Source organism: Carassius carassius, chromosome 5, assembly GCF_963082965.1.
Source record: "Carassius carassius chromosome 5, fCarCar2.1, whole genome shotgun sequence".
Classification (NCBI taxonomy): domain Eukaryota; kingdom Metazoa; phylum Chordata; class Actinopteri; order Cypriniformes; family Cyprinidae; genus Carassius; species Carassius carassius.
The window spans coordinates 20,013,056-20,028,420 of NC_081759.1; the positions used below are offsets into that span (position 1 = coordinate 20,013,056).

Genomic DNA, 15,365 nt, shown 5'->3' on the forward strand with positions numbered 1-15,365 from the left:
TCTCAAATTAAATTCTGTTTACAGTTTCTGGCACAGCACTATTTCAGCACATTGAGCGGCTACTTAAAATGGATCTCTGGTCAATTTTGTGCTGAAAAGACTGCTCAACTGTTTACCCTGTGTTTCTTAACGTGTAAAATGATTGCAGCAAATACCTTGATATGTTTTTAGATACACTAAAAATATTTAGGCCTAAATTAAAGTAATATTTCAACGGAAAATGTAATTTCTCCAAATCTGTTCTCACAAAGAAACAAACTCATCTAAATCTTGGATGGCCTGAGTTTGAGTACATTTCAGCAGATTTTTCATTTTTTGTTTAAACTACTACTTTAAATACAGTATTTATGTATTTGACTTGCATATAATAAACAAATAAATTCCATCGATTTGGAATCAGCATAAATTAGTTTAGAATCACTATAGTTTGTAAAACTGTGTAATCCAAATGGATGGAAGTTTTTAATGAAATTAAAAAACAAACATCTTAAATCTTTTTTGAATGATAGCTGACAACCGTCAGGTAAGTTATTAACACTGTAGAGCAAATAACAAGCAATGGTGAGATTCAAAGACTAAAAGCCGAGAGCCAACGCTAAGTCTACTTGTCAAGGCAGCGCTATTATTTATATATGATCCACCTGGGGTTAGCCATGAGTGGGGCTCTTATTCATTGCCCTTCCTGCTGAGTACACACAAACTGGCCATATGGTGATACTTACAAGAAGCTGATGTACAGATTTCCACCTCGTTTTTATGTTTGGTCAGGTTTTCCACATGTGGCCGTGGTTAGTGATCAGAGGAGAGTGAGAGGGGGTATCAAGAAAGCCTATCAAGTTACATATTGGTTAATCTCTCCTGCTCACTCTCAGATCTCCAGCAGGCACTCGTGTGGGCAGACGAGCGTGGTGGTTGTCATTTTCTGCCTCATATATGGCTGACTTATGGCGGGGTTCCCTGACCTGGCTCAAAGGAGGCCTCTGCTAATGTTTACCAGTGCACTAGAGGGAATATCTTTCTGGCCTGGCCCCTTGACCAAGATAAACTACGTTTAAAAGTTAACTTTTTAGTGTTGGCGTTGTAAATTGTACATCAGAGAATTTGACTGTTGGAATAGTGCGTCCAACACTCTTGTCTCTCATCTGTGAGGCACTGATTCACACCAGACAACCCTGACAGACCACATTACCCAGCACATGGTGACACAGAAGGGAATGGTTTACAGTTCTGTGCAGTTGTGAGACACCTGAGGCATGAATTACTACATAAACACTACCATATTTGGTGTAGTAACTAAAAAAATATATGGAAACTGTCGGAAATTGCTTTTTTGTTTTCAATAACAATTATTAGACAAAATGTCCATGTGGCCATAAGAAAATGACAATGCATTAAAAAAAAACACTTATCCCAACTGAGCTTTAAAAAGAGGCTAACAGGAATGGGAATGTAATTCACATTTACCACTATTAAAAGAAATCCAGTCGTTTCAATCAGAATCCAAACATTCAAAATTTTGTATAAGTGCAAAAGATTTTGCAACAGGTTCAAGATGATCACATGAATTTGCCACATTGAGGAACAGGAAACTTCTTGGTTTGAAACTGACTTTTGAGTGAGCTGTGCTTTTGACTATAGGCAAATTCTCTGTACGTTCATCTATAGTAAACATACCTTTCTTCTCCAGACGAAAAAAATCTATGCTTGATTTGGAGTTTTTTTTTTTAAACAACAATTTATTCTCCCATACAAGTTTGTATACAGTGGCATATAGGATTTAACATTGACCGTTTTAATGGGACAAAAGTCCATTTACACAGTCACAATGTCACACACCCCAAATTATACAAAAATGATCTTACAATATTTGTAGTTACCTTCAGCACAAACCAACACTTAGTATCTGATTCAAAAACTAACAAGCACTTTGCTGCTTGTTGTAAACGACTGAAAGAGTTTGGCTTTGTCTAAAATCAGACTATCTGAGACTGAACATTTACCATCTTAGGGCTGCACGATAAATAATGATTTATTGTGCAGCCCTATACTGTCACAGCCACGCCATCATCTTCACTCGCTCCACTCTCTCGTTCACTCTCCCCTGAATTCTAATCACCCTCACCTGGCCATCTCATCATCTCATACCCTTTATAAACCACTCTCACTCACCAGTCATCGTCTGGCCTCGTCAATACCACTGACAACAGACTCACCCGCGCTACTCACCTCAAGAGAAAACCACTTACCTTCAGAAGCCTTCATTCCCATTCGTCAGCCGTCAGCCTACCATCCTCCTTCTGAGAACCTTCCCGCACTCTTCTTCCAGCTCCTAAACCAGAGACTTGGGTTACCTCTCAGTTAAGTCACAGTGAACGATATCATCTACTTCATTACTCACCTTTGCATCCCAGTTCTGCTGCACTTGTAAAAATAAATCTCATTTCAACTCACCACCTGTCTGCCTCTTGTGATTACCTGACAGAAGGCCAGACCGATCACAATGCAAGCTGCATCAGAACCCGAGGATCCGCCGCAGCGGGACACATTCGCTGAACTGGTTCAAGCCGTCAGTCAAGCCATACTAAAAAATCCTCCTGTCATCGCTACTGACCGCCAAGATCCTCACTCACCTTAACTTCCGCAAACACCCGCTGCTTCGGTAGCTGCCTCTGCTAGTCCCATGGCCCGACCAGCGACATACTCAGGCGAGGTGGAGAACTGCAGCGGCTTCCTACTCCAGGTTTCTCTATATTTCGAGATGCAACCGCATCAGTTTCATAATGACTCTGCCCGTATTGCTTTCATTATATCTCTGTTATCTGGCCGCGCTCTTCAATGGGCCCAATCTATATGGAACGCTAACTCACCCATAACCCAGTCTCTTTCCAGCTTCCTTCAACATTTCAAAGTGGTTTTCGGTGTGTCCGCTGAAGAACTCTCCATTCATGACCAGCTCTTCAATCTTCAACAAGGATCATCTTAGGTATGTGACTATGCTCTCCGATTCCGCACCCTGACGGCCTCTAGTGGCTGGAATGAGACCGCTTTAATGACAGTGTTTCGACACGGCTTAAATTCGAAAATCCGGCAATTAGTGGTTGTTTATGATGACGCTATGGGTCTCGAGAATCTCATCCAAAAAACTATCCAAGTCTCTCAACATCTCACAGCCTGTGGTCACACACCATCAGCCGCTGCCAGTTCTCCGCTTCCAGCACCCTCTCTCGCTCCTCCAGCACCAGAGCCCATGCAAGTCGACTCCTATCATCTCTCCACCGTTGAACGGCAAAGAAGGATTCAGAATCACCTGTGCTTATATTGCGCTTCTGATCAACATCTCCTCAGTGGCTGTCCTGTGCGTCCTCCGCGCACTGCGGTTAGCACCATTCAAGTCCCTCCTAAAATTGAAACTCTCAATCGTACTATGGTCTTACTCCTAACCCCTCGTCTTTGTGTCTCAGCGCAAGCCCTACTCGACTCCGGTGCCGAAGGGAACTTCATCTCCTCTCAACTACTCGAAAAATTGAACCTTCGAAAACTCAAAACTCACCAAGATCTCCGAGTACAAACCATCCAAGGCAAACCCCTGGGTCGAGGAAGGATTCGTCACTTTTCCCCAACTATCACTCTTCAGATTGGATGTCTTCATACTGAAAGGATCTCGTTTATGGTGCTGGAGGAGTCAAATGCCGAGCTCATCCTGGGACGCCCCTGGATGGTTCAACATCAACCCACCATCAACTGGAGGTCCGGAGAGATCTTATGCTGGGGTGAATATTGCTTTTCCAACTGCTTGTCTTCAATTAAGAAACCTTCACCTCCCTCTTCATCTAAGATTGAGCACTTGTTCCGAGTTAGTTCAACCACCGTCGAGAGTCCCGAAACTCAACAGTCTGTAGTGATTCCCTCTGAGTATGGGGTTTTCCAGGATGTATTCAGCAAGCAACTTGCAACCAAACTACCACCTCATCGGCCATGGGACTGTGCTATCGACCTACTACCTGGAGCCACCTTACCTAAAGGACGCGTTTACCCTCTGTCCATCCCGGAGCAGAAGGCCATGGAGGAGTATGTGGAGGAAGCCCTCAGTCAACAGTTCATTCGGACCTCAACCTCCCCTGCCACTTCAAGCTTTTTCTTCGTGGGTAAAAAGGACGGAGGCTTGTGGCCATGCATCGACTACAGACATCTCAATTCTCAAACCATCAAGTACAGCTACCCCCTTCCTCTGGTTCCAGCAGCCTTGGAACAGCTGCGTGGAGCTCAAATCTTCACCAAGTTAGACCTTCGTTCAGCCTACAACCTCATTTGCATTAGGCGGGGTGACGAATGGAAGACCGCGTTCGTCACCCCCTCCAGCCATTATGAGAACCTTGTCATGCCCTTCGGACTATCCAACGCCCCAGCAGTCTTCCAGGGATACATGAACGAGGTCTTCAGGAACTACCTCAACAGGTTCGTCATAGTATATATTGACGACATTCTAATCTACTCCTCTTCACTCTCTGAACACCGCAAACATGTCATCCAAGTCCTAGAAAAACTGAGAGAACACCAACTGTATCTGAAGCTGGAGAAGTGTGAGCTCCATATTCCATCCGTAACGTTCTTGGGCTACATCATTGACCAACACGGAGTACAAATGGACCAGAGGAAGGTGGAAACCATATACAACTGGCCTCAGCACACTTCGGTAAAGGAACTTCAGCGGTTTTTAGGATTTGCCAATTTCTACCGAAGATTCATCAAGGGTTTCAGTCTCATCACTAATCCATTAACTTCCTCTCTGAAAGGCCGGCTGAAGTCTCTGTCCTTGTCATCTGAAGCCATCCAAGCATTCCACAACCTCAAAGATGCGTTGGCCACAGCATCTGTACTGGTACATCCCAACCCCGATCTTCCATTTATCGTTGAAGTCGACGCTTCATCCACTGGAGTTGGTGCTGTATTATCTCAGCGGCAGGGTGAGCCTCCTAAACTCCATCCATGTGCCTTCTTTTCCAAAAAACTGTCCCCGGCGGAGCGGAACTATGATGTCGGTAACCGGGAACTTCTGGCTATCAAATTAGCACTGGAAGAATGGAGACACTGGCTGGAGGGAGCTAATCATCAATTCGAAGTCATAACCGACCATAGAAATCTGGAATATCTGAGAGAAGCTAGAAGGTTGAACCCTCGTCAGGCCCGTTGGGCACTCTTCTTCACCCGATTCGATTTCCGGGTCACCTATCGTCCCGGTAGCAAGAATTCCAAGGCTGACGCATTATCTCGTATTCATCAAGCATCCTCTGATGAAAACCCTCCTGAACCTATCCTCCCTCCAGCCATCTTCCTCAACCCCATCTTATGGGACATTGATGACCAAATCGCCCAAGCTAACAATCTGCAACCCGCTCCGCCGGGAGGTCCAGAAGGCCTCATCTTCGTAAAGGCCGGATGTACTCAACTCCGTACCAGCCTTCTGGACTCAGCACACTCTACCCCGGGCTCTGGACATCCAGGTAGTAGGCGTACCCTCTCGCTCCTCCTTCAACGGTACTGGTGGCCATCCATCTCCCAGGACGTCTCACGTTACATCAAGGGATGCTCAGTCTGCGCTGTTACCAATACTCCCAGAAGACTACCGGAGGGTAAACTTGTTCCTCTACCCATTCCTCAGCGGCCGTGGTCACATCTTGGGATAGACTTCATGACAGATCTCCCTCGTTCCAACGGAAACACTTGTGTGTTCGTCGTAGTGGAACGGTTTTCCAAGTCATGCAAGCTGATACCATTGCCCGGATTACCTACCGCATTCGAAGCAGCCGAAGCTCTCTTCACTTTCGTCTTCCGAAACTTCGCCATCCCTGAAGAGATTGTCTCAGATCGTGGACCACAGTTCGTCTCTCGGGTATGGAAAGCCTTCTTCAAACTCCTCGGAGTCACGGTAAACCTTTCCTCTGGATATCACCCTCAGACTAACAGCCAGACTGAGCGGAAGATCCAGGAGATTGGACGGTACCTCAGATCCTATTGCCACCAGTACCAAGACAGCTGGAACCAGTTCCTCCCCTGGGCCGAGTATGCCCAGAATTCCCTCCGCCAGAGCACCACTGGACTCACACCTTTCCAATGTGTTCTAGGTTACCAACCTCCTCTCTTCCCTTGGTCTGGTGAACCGTCTGAAGTTCCTGCTGTCGACTACTGGTTCCATCAAAGCGAGAGGGTATGGGACTCAGCTCATGTACACCTTCAGCAGGCAGTGCGGAGACACAAGAGACAAGCCGACCGTCGTAGAACCGAACCCCCTCAATACCATCCCGGGCAGAAGGTATGGCTTTCGACGCGGGACATACGTCTCCGCCTGCCCTGCAGAAAGCTGAGTCCTCGATACATCGGACCATTCACTGTGCAGAGGCAGCTCAATGACGTCACCTATCGTCTCAACCTTCCTCCTGAGTATAAAATTGCACCATCATTCCATGTATCCTTACTCAAACCTCACACTGAACCTGTCACTCCTCCCTCCTCAGATCCTGCCCCGGCGGATGAACCTCCTCCTCCCGTTCCTGTTGAAGAGGAGGCCATCTACAGAGTCCGTAACATCCTAGACTCTCGGCGACGAGGTCCCCGGTTGGAATACCTGGTCGACTGGGAGGACTATGGACCTGAGGAGCGCTCCTGGGTTCATCAAGATGACATCCTTGAATCCTACTTTACTCACCCAGTTCCATTCTGACCATCCGGACCATCCTGCACCTAGAGGTCGCGGGAGACCTCGTCGCCGTACTCGTCCCTCTTCTCAGTCGTCAAGAGCCGCCTCGGGAGGGGGGGGTACTGTCACAGCCACGCCATCATCTTCACTCGCTCCACCCTCTCGTTCACTCTCCCCTGAATTCTAATCACCCTCACTTGGCCATCTCATCATCTCATACCCTTTATAAACCACTCTCACTCACCAGTCATCGTCTGGCCTCGTCAATACCACTGACAACAGACTCACCCGCGCTACTCACCTCAAGAGAAAACCACTTACCTTCAGAAGCCTTCATTCCCGTTCGTCAGCCGTCAGCCTACCGTCCTCCTTCTGAGAACCTTCCCGCACTCTTCCTCCAGCTCCTAAACCAGAGACTTGGGTTACCTCTCAGTTAAGTCACAGTGAACGATATCATCTACTTCATTACTTACCTTTGCATCCCGGTTCTGCTGCACTTGTAAAAATAAATCTCATTTCAACTCACCACCTGTCTGCCTCTTGTGATTACCTGACATATACCATCTTGTGAAAAAACGGCTGATTTTACATTAAATAATGTAACTATGAAAAAAATAAATAAGAAATTCAATTAGATAGTTAACTGAGATACAATAAATGAAGAATGAAAGCCCTGTGAATAAAAAAGTGCCTGCAAATGCTATGGATCTGCTTTATCACCATTGTGTCTTTCATAGGATGCTTTAGAAATCATACCTGTACATCTGTCAATTTATAAACTCTTTCTAAATTTAGATTGTGTAATTGAGATTAATTTGTTATCTTAATCTTACAGAATAGTGAAGATACTTTAATTATATCCAGGTGTTTCATGGTATATTCTGGGTAATGGTACCTTACTGCACTGACTAATGATGTGGGATCCCAAGGCTCTTGACCAGCAACTCTGGAGAGCTTAAGAGCCGGTGAACACTGGTGAAGCTTTAAATGCCTTTAATAAGACTGCTACAAAGAGGCCTTTCTTTAGCTCAACAGATTGAATTCCCACAGTTCAGCCCTCAGGGGCCTCTCTAAAGGGCAGTCTCATAGGCCAGGGCAGGTATCTTACACACAAAACATCTAGACTTCCACACAGGGAAGTCTCTTTGAATTACTGACTAACTGATATCTCATTGTCTCCTGCTTTCTTTCACTCTCAATTACAACCTTACTAGCAAAGAGAAATTTCTATAAGGTACTTGTCCTGATGATAAAATATCATCATTTTAGTGAGTTTACATACTGTAAATTGAGGAAAATGGCCAAAAAAGGTCTATTCAACAAAAATGTGTTAGCCTTGTAGTATGAACAAATAATTTCACAACACATTTTAAATGCATTTTTCTTTTTATCAAACCTTGGATACAATTTCCGACATGCAACAACCGTAGTAAAAAAAAAAAAAAAAAAAAATTAATACATTCAATATGTATTTATTTCATACTAATTAAAATCTTTTAACATATTTACTGACATACAGTTTCACTCAAGACTTACTGATATAAAAATTATAATGAAACCAATTATTCCAAACTCCAATTTTTTTGAGTACTTCTTGTGCACATTGCACATTTCTTAATATTAAGCCTAAGCCTTTTAATGTCAATATTGGTGAGGATTTTATCCTATTTTTGATCCTTGAGTAATATCAGTCTTTAAATGCAAGATATTTAAAGTTCTACTTTAGCACAATCAAATATACTTAAAAACTATATCTTTAATTGGCCTCGGTGGACTCGCCATCGCAATGCCTTGCGTATGAGGAGCTTGTGGAGGTTGTGATTCATTCTGTAACCAAACTGAACATTGAATGGCCAGCCAAGAAAAATTGCACTCGTCCCAAGAGCAAGCTGGATGAGTGCTTCCTTAAAGCTAGATCACATCCTTCACTGCGGGGCCATCCATTTTTCCCAGAGCTGGGGTTACGGCTGAATGTTGTCATGTAACGCTAATGATGAAGCCTCCTTCACGGGTTGGGGAGGAGGGACCTCATCTCTCAGGTGGGGGGCACTTTCTTTCATCCTAAAGTGCCCACTTTCTCACCAGGTCCCATTGTACTGCAAGCCTTTTGTCCTCCTCCCTTCCTCAATCTCAATCTGCTCTGTCCAGTGTCTCTGTGCTGTTGACAGAGCTGATGTGCTCACCATATAAAAACCAGACAGGGACTTGTGGTATGGCGCAGTGGGTAATCTCTCTCCCAAAGCATTCAACGCAGCTCAAGTTTCTGAAAGGGAACGTCTTTAGGTTATATGTATAACCATGGTTCCCTGTAGGGAACGAGACGCTGCATCTCTCTGTGTCCTGCAGAAATTTGCTTACACAGAAGCTAACATGTGTGCTTGCCGGATGCTTCTTTATGCTTCCTGGTTGCTTACGTCACCTCGCTTGTGACGCCTCACTTCTCTGTTGGTCTGATTTCACACATGCTTCAGAATGTGGTCTTGCTGGAGGCGTTCCCAAAGCATTCGACACAGCATTTTGTTCCCTTCGGGGAACCATGGTTACATATGTAACCTAGAGACGTTTTCACAAGGGAAGCTAGATGAGAATAACCATATATTAATTTAGTTTTTACATTTTCAACATATCTGTGTTGGTGTTGCTCTGGATGCAGATTTGCCAACATCCAGTTATTGCCAATGAAAATTATTCATAAAGTCCCAATGCAAATGAAATAACCAAACATTCATTTTACAATTGAACTGACGCCACATAATCTAGAATCTACATGGAAGTGAAACAAGCAGTAAAAATAAATGTTTGAGTGCTGGCCATCTGACATGCAAAGTTACGCCACATATGGCTAATTAGTGTTTAATAGGAACAAATTTTCCTTGACCATAAATAAAAATATGCACCTCAGCCCAAAAATGAATAAAATAGTAAGGCATAATCTGTTTGCAATATTTGAAACATGGACTTCAGAACTGCTTATTTATTTTACAATGTAGTTACTCCATCGAAGATACCTGACAAACAGAACATGTTATTCTGGTCTCCTAGATGGAGTGACAACTGAAGTGATATTGAAACTGGAACATGGCTGTCTGGTTTGTGCTACTATAAGTACAAATCCCATCACCATTTAATGCAGCTTTGGCAAGCTAAAGTCCATTAAAGTAACAAGCAGAGAAAAACTAAAATGACTTGTATGAAGTAAAAACTGAGATCTCTTAAGCAAAAGAGACATGAAAAATAAGTGAAAGATTTAACAATCTTACCCTGGGCCCTTTCTTTCCTGGTAATCCTGGCTTGCCAGGAGGTCCTGGAGGTCCCTGAAAGACAAGAAGGGAGGGAAAATTGTGACAAAGGGTCATTTAGTGGTAAATATCTACCTGCTGACATTGAATGAACTCCCAAACAGGGCAGTAATCACACTATTGGATGGAGCTAATGAACCCTAGTCAATGTTATATGATAGATTACTTAAACCATTAAACATGCACAGTGTTTCAGTGGCTTGTTTAAAAAAAAAGAAGATTAAATTAAAAAGAAAAGATAATTGCTGAAGTGGAGTATTTTTTTAAATAGAAAACTGATTTAGAAAAGCCAGTATTTTTCTTTGAAAACGTCTTTGGCAAAACTGAAGTTACATTTTAATCAAAGTGAACAGCCATTGTTTTTAATGATCTGTGTCCATACTGCTGCACTTACGGGCTTGTTTTAATGGAACTGGTTTCAGTCACTGGTGCTTTTGTTCATTTTGTACATCATCTAGGTCTGAATCAATTACACACATGAATTAACTGAACTTGCATTTAACAAGGGGTCAGTGTTCATAGAATTGTGTTTTCCTTTCACTTGTTAAGAAGAGAAAAAGAATAAGAGTCCAAGCAAGTCTGAAATATCATATCCAGGATTACTTGTACATCTGGCAAGAAAGATCACAAATGCTCGCCAATGTCAGTCAAGGACATTAATCATTATTGTCCATTTTGATATAATGTAGCTGCAAGACTCTTCAGAATTTGATCAAATGTGTCAGTACCCATCTACAGTAAGTAGCATACTGTACACATCTGATGACAACATTGAGCAAATGGAAAATGTTGCTTTAAAAAGGTTGCTTACAAATAAATTCTATGAGACAAACTCTGGCAATGTTTCGTAACACCTGTAGAGCTGGCAGAATCCCACATGCTCATACTGAGAGCGATGCTGCCAGGACTCCACAGTGTTTTCAGATTTCCTGTTTCTACTCATTTTGTAACTAGCATGAACTAATAAAAGATCATTTAACAGGTTTATGTTACTAATGTTTTCAAAAACTCTAAATAAACATGACTTTCATGAATATGTTGACCTTTTTGGTTTTTGGATAATAAACGTCATTGTTCAAGTAAAGTGAGCTCTGCCTCACTCAACATTATAATAATCATTAGGACTCTATGGAGTAAGATCAACATAATAAACCAAAAGACATTGTGCACCTGCTTGATATGAATGAAATTAATATAATGAAATTTAATTTTAAGCTCCAGAGAGAAAGAAAGACAGAAGATCCCCATTGAGCCCCCTACTCTTTCTCTTCCACGTGGCAAATTTCCTGAATAAAAGCAATCTCTCTTTCTCTCTCTGCCTCCAGAAAAGAATGAAAAGATTAGAAAAGGAGGAAACAAGGCCTTTTATAGTAGTTGCTTAAGGGTATCGCTCCTGAAAATGAACAGTGCTATCTGTGTGATAGACATACTGAACGGCACATCTGGAAGTTGTTTGTTGCTGGAAAATAGTTCAGGACATCACTGTGACTGTATGTACAGTACCATAAACAATATACTGCATACTAGTGTTGGATGAAGTTGGCAGACTTTATAGCAAATATAAGCTCACTTTCAGTAAAGCTAAATTCTGCTCCCATCAAAGCTTGTTTTAATTCCTGTCTTGGAAAAGGTGTCACTTAAGCACAAGAAATGGAAACTAAGACTTATAGTAGTGACTAGTAAGTCTGTTACATGACTGATTGATTTAATTAATTCTTAACCGATAACACTGCATCTTTTGTTTAAATGATTCGCCATCCAACTGATATTAGTTGCTTTACCATACCAATGTTGGGTTGCAATGTTTACATGCATCTATAAACCCACCACCACCATTTTGGTCCCTTGTCCTGGTGACAGCTGTTAGGCTCCTTTCCCTGCTGACTTCACAATATAGTCACACTATAGTCCTAAAAACATACTAAATAACAAACCTTTTAATATACATCCTACCAGGTCATTTTAACCTGTTAGCCAGCACCCCCTATTATGGGACTCACAGCTGAAAGTGCTATACCTAACTTATAATTGTAACAGTTTCCTACTTCAGTGTGTTACAAACATAATTTTGGTGTCTTTGGAAAGAAGACCCTTTGGGCTTTACTTTTTATCAACCAGATTTGATAATGCTCAAAAGTATTAAAAGTTATAGACACTGAAGTGCCTTGAATTTTTTTTTACCACACTTAAATATTTTTTATTTGATATAAAAATACATGAAATGAGTCCTGGAGCAATCTAGAAAAGTAATGGGTTGAAAGCCACATGTCTCATGAGTTTCTATTTCAAATCTGAAGATATCTGAAGATATCATGAAAAAAGATATTATGAAAAATGTCTACACCCCCACCCCCCAAATATAAGAAAATATATTTCCCAATAGTATTGAAGGCTTCTACAAACTATTTAGTCAGTAAACATACCACTGCATAGTTTTTTTTTCAATTATAAAACACTAGACAGAAACTTAGACATCATATAAGTGATTTATTTGAGCAGTAGAAAAATACAATAAGAATAATTTGAGTAAGAAAAATAAGAATAATAAGAAAAAAAAAGATTTAACTTTGTTTTAGAGATTGCTAGAAATGCAGCATTTACAAAGAATTACGATGCAAATAAGTGCTGATGTGCTGATGGCCACTTATACAGATGCTAATAACACAAATGTGCCATAAAAGTAAATAATCCACTCTCTCTATTCATATAGACGCGTTCACTTTGATAGCCGTGATCATACAGTAATAGCGAGCTGATTTGGGCTGATTTGCACTCAAACAGATGGTAATCATGCAGATACATTCACATTCAACATAAAACACACTCTCACATATATAAAAACTGTTCAAAAATAAAACAAACAAAGAAAAAGGCGATCACTATAAGTTCCGTCTCCATCAGCTGACAGGTGCGTCAGAGCACATCACGAGGGAGCGCCAAAATTCAAATATACTATCTTTCACCTTTCTTTCATTCATTCTTTTTTCCGGTGGATCGCCTCATTCTGTTTGTGACACTGTACGCTGCAAAACCATGCCGTTTCCGACCGTGAGTTATTCCATAACGGATGCAAACAGTTCTGTCACTGAAGGACTGAAACGTAAACAAATGAATTATGATCCATATTACAACCTTAATGCTTCGTTGGACTAAACGTGCTTCATGAGATGTCGTTCAGTGGACCCTTACCTTTCCAACTAAACCGGGTTTTACAGCTGTGGATGTGTTTATGACTCGTTATTACGACAAATCTGGTATGTACTGCGTTTCTAATGTTCATGTTTTTATGTGTACTGCTTACACAAATGTAGCAAATACAGTCTTTATAAAGAAATCAAGCAGCGGTTTTGGTGGCCGTCCATGGCGCAGGATGCTCGACGGTTTGTGTCGGCCTGTCCGATTTGTGCTGCGGGTAAGGGATCCAATCGACCCCCAGCAGGGCTACTTCAGCCGTTGTCGGTCCCTTCGCGGCCCTGGTCACACATAGCGATGGACTTTGTGACTGGCTTGCCTCCATCTAGGGGCAAGACGGTAGTTCTCACTGTGGTGGACAGGTTCTCAAAGGCGGTCCATTTTATTCCCCTCCCCAAATTGTCGTCAGCGAGGGAGACAGCGACTACGGTCTTAGATCACGTTTTCCGTATTCATGGCCTCCCGGTGAACGTGGTTTCTGACAGAGGTCCCCAGTTTGTGTCTAGGTTTTGGACAGAGTTCTGTCGACAGCTGGGGGTGACTGCAAGCCTATCTTCCGGTTATCACCCGCAGACTAATGGTCAGGGCGAGTGTGCAAACCAAGATTTGGAGAGAGTCCTGCGCTGTGTGGCGTCTGCTGAACCGTCATCTTGGAGTTCCAGGTTGACCATGGTAGAGTATGCGCATAATTTATTCCTCCGCGTATGCATTTATTCAGAGATGCCTCCGTACTTGGAGGATCGCCAGAGAAGCCCTCACTCGGACTGGCGAGAGGAGCAAGGCATCGGCGGACCGTCACCGTACTAAGCCCCCACTTTACGTGTGTGGTCAGAGAGTCTTGTTGTCTACTAAGGACATTAACTTCAGCCTGCCCTCACGTAAACTGGGACCCAAATTTGTTGGACCGTTTATCATCGCCAAGGTGCTTAGTCCGGTGTCAGTACGGCTCAAATTGCCCCCTCAGTTTAGAAGGATCCACCCGGTTTTCCACGTTTCTAAGATTAAACCCGCCTTTCGCTCCCCCCTCAGCCCCTGACCTCTGCCCCTCCGCCTCCTAGGCTCATCGAGGAGTCGCCTGCCTATACTGTACGGCAGCTCATTGATGTGCGGCGTAGGGGTAGAGGTCATCAATATCTGGTAGACTGGGAGGGTTATGATCCGGAGGAGAGATGCTGGATTCCGCCTCGCGATATTCTGGATCGTGCTCTCATTGATCAATTTCATCAGCGTAATGGTGAGTCCTCCGGGGACGCCAGTGGTCCGCAGTGTGCCGGCCAGCTCGGATATCTCTGTGTGCGCCAGAGCATTTTATTATTGTTTATGTTATTTTGGTTTTGTGGTGAGAATAAAGATTCTCCTTTTCTCTACTCTGCTTCTGAGTCCTCTGTCTAGTATGCACCCTGACATTCAGGCCGAGGGCGTCGGGGTGCAGGCTAAGAGGTTAAACTAATGAGAATGTTTTAGGCTGCTCTACACTTTAAATTTAAGTTTAAGTTAAATTTAAAATGCTAATAAATGTTTGTTTTGTTTTTCAGTAAACATTCTTAAATAAATATAGATGTACTTGACAAATAAAACTGCATAAGAAATGTAACACTTTTTCTTCTTTTGGAGAAATAAATCTAATCACGTTTAAAAAGGTTTATATTTAAAACAAGAAAAAATATGGCAAGATAAGGTAAAGAACCATAAATAATTCAAGATATTCTCTGAAAAAATTGTACTTCTCAAGTGAATTTATTTTATTTATTTACAAGGACGTTTACATACATTCAGACAAGCTGCTGAATAAGATTTCTTTTTTAGCAGTGTCTCTCCAAGCCTCTGGCTTGTGACCTCATTCTTTAACTACAAGGAAAAAGTGTGTAAGCATTACACAGACAAAAACCCACCGACCTGTAATGCCCTTCCAAAGGATTTTATAAACTAGGCTTAAGACCAAGACCACCAAAAGCTCAAAGGCAACAATGATGACACCATTTTCCAGCCTTCAACTAACACTTTGCACCCAGACAAGGTTGTTTAACTAGTAAAAGACGTAGTTGTGTAGTGTGTGGTGTATTATGCATTGAACTCCCTTAGAGGTAATGGAATCCAAATGACAAAGAATTCATATTAATGCATTGCAACAGTCAGCACTTAAATATAACATACGTATGAAGGCAGATGACAAGGCCAAG

At 42.5% G+C, this 15,365-nt stretch overlaps 1 protein-coding gene across 2 annotated transcripts in view; it reads right to left on the reverse strand.

The window, feature by feature from the left end:
• LOC132140948 (collagen alpha-1(XXVII) chain B-like) overlaps positions 1-15,365 on the reverse strand; it is a 100,580-nt gene that overhangs the window by 74,492 nt on the left and 10,723 nt on the right. For both annotated transcript variants that reach the window (XM_059550044.1, XM_059550045.1), the window contains exon 4: positions 9,955-10,008. In XM_059550044.1, coding sequence (XP_059406027.1) covers positions 9,955-10,008 — 54 coding nt within the window. The remainder of the gene's footprint in view (positions 1-9,954; positions 10,009-15,365) is intronic.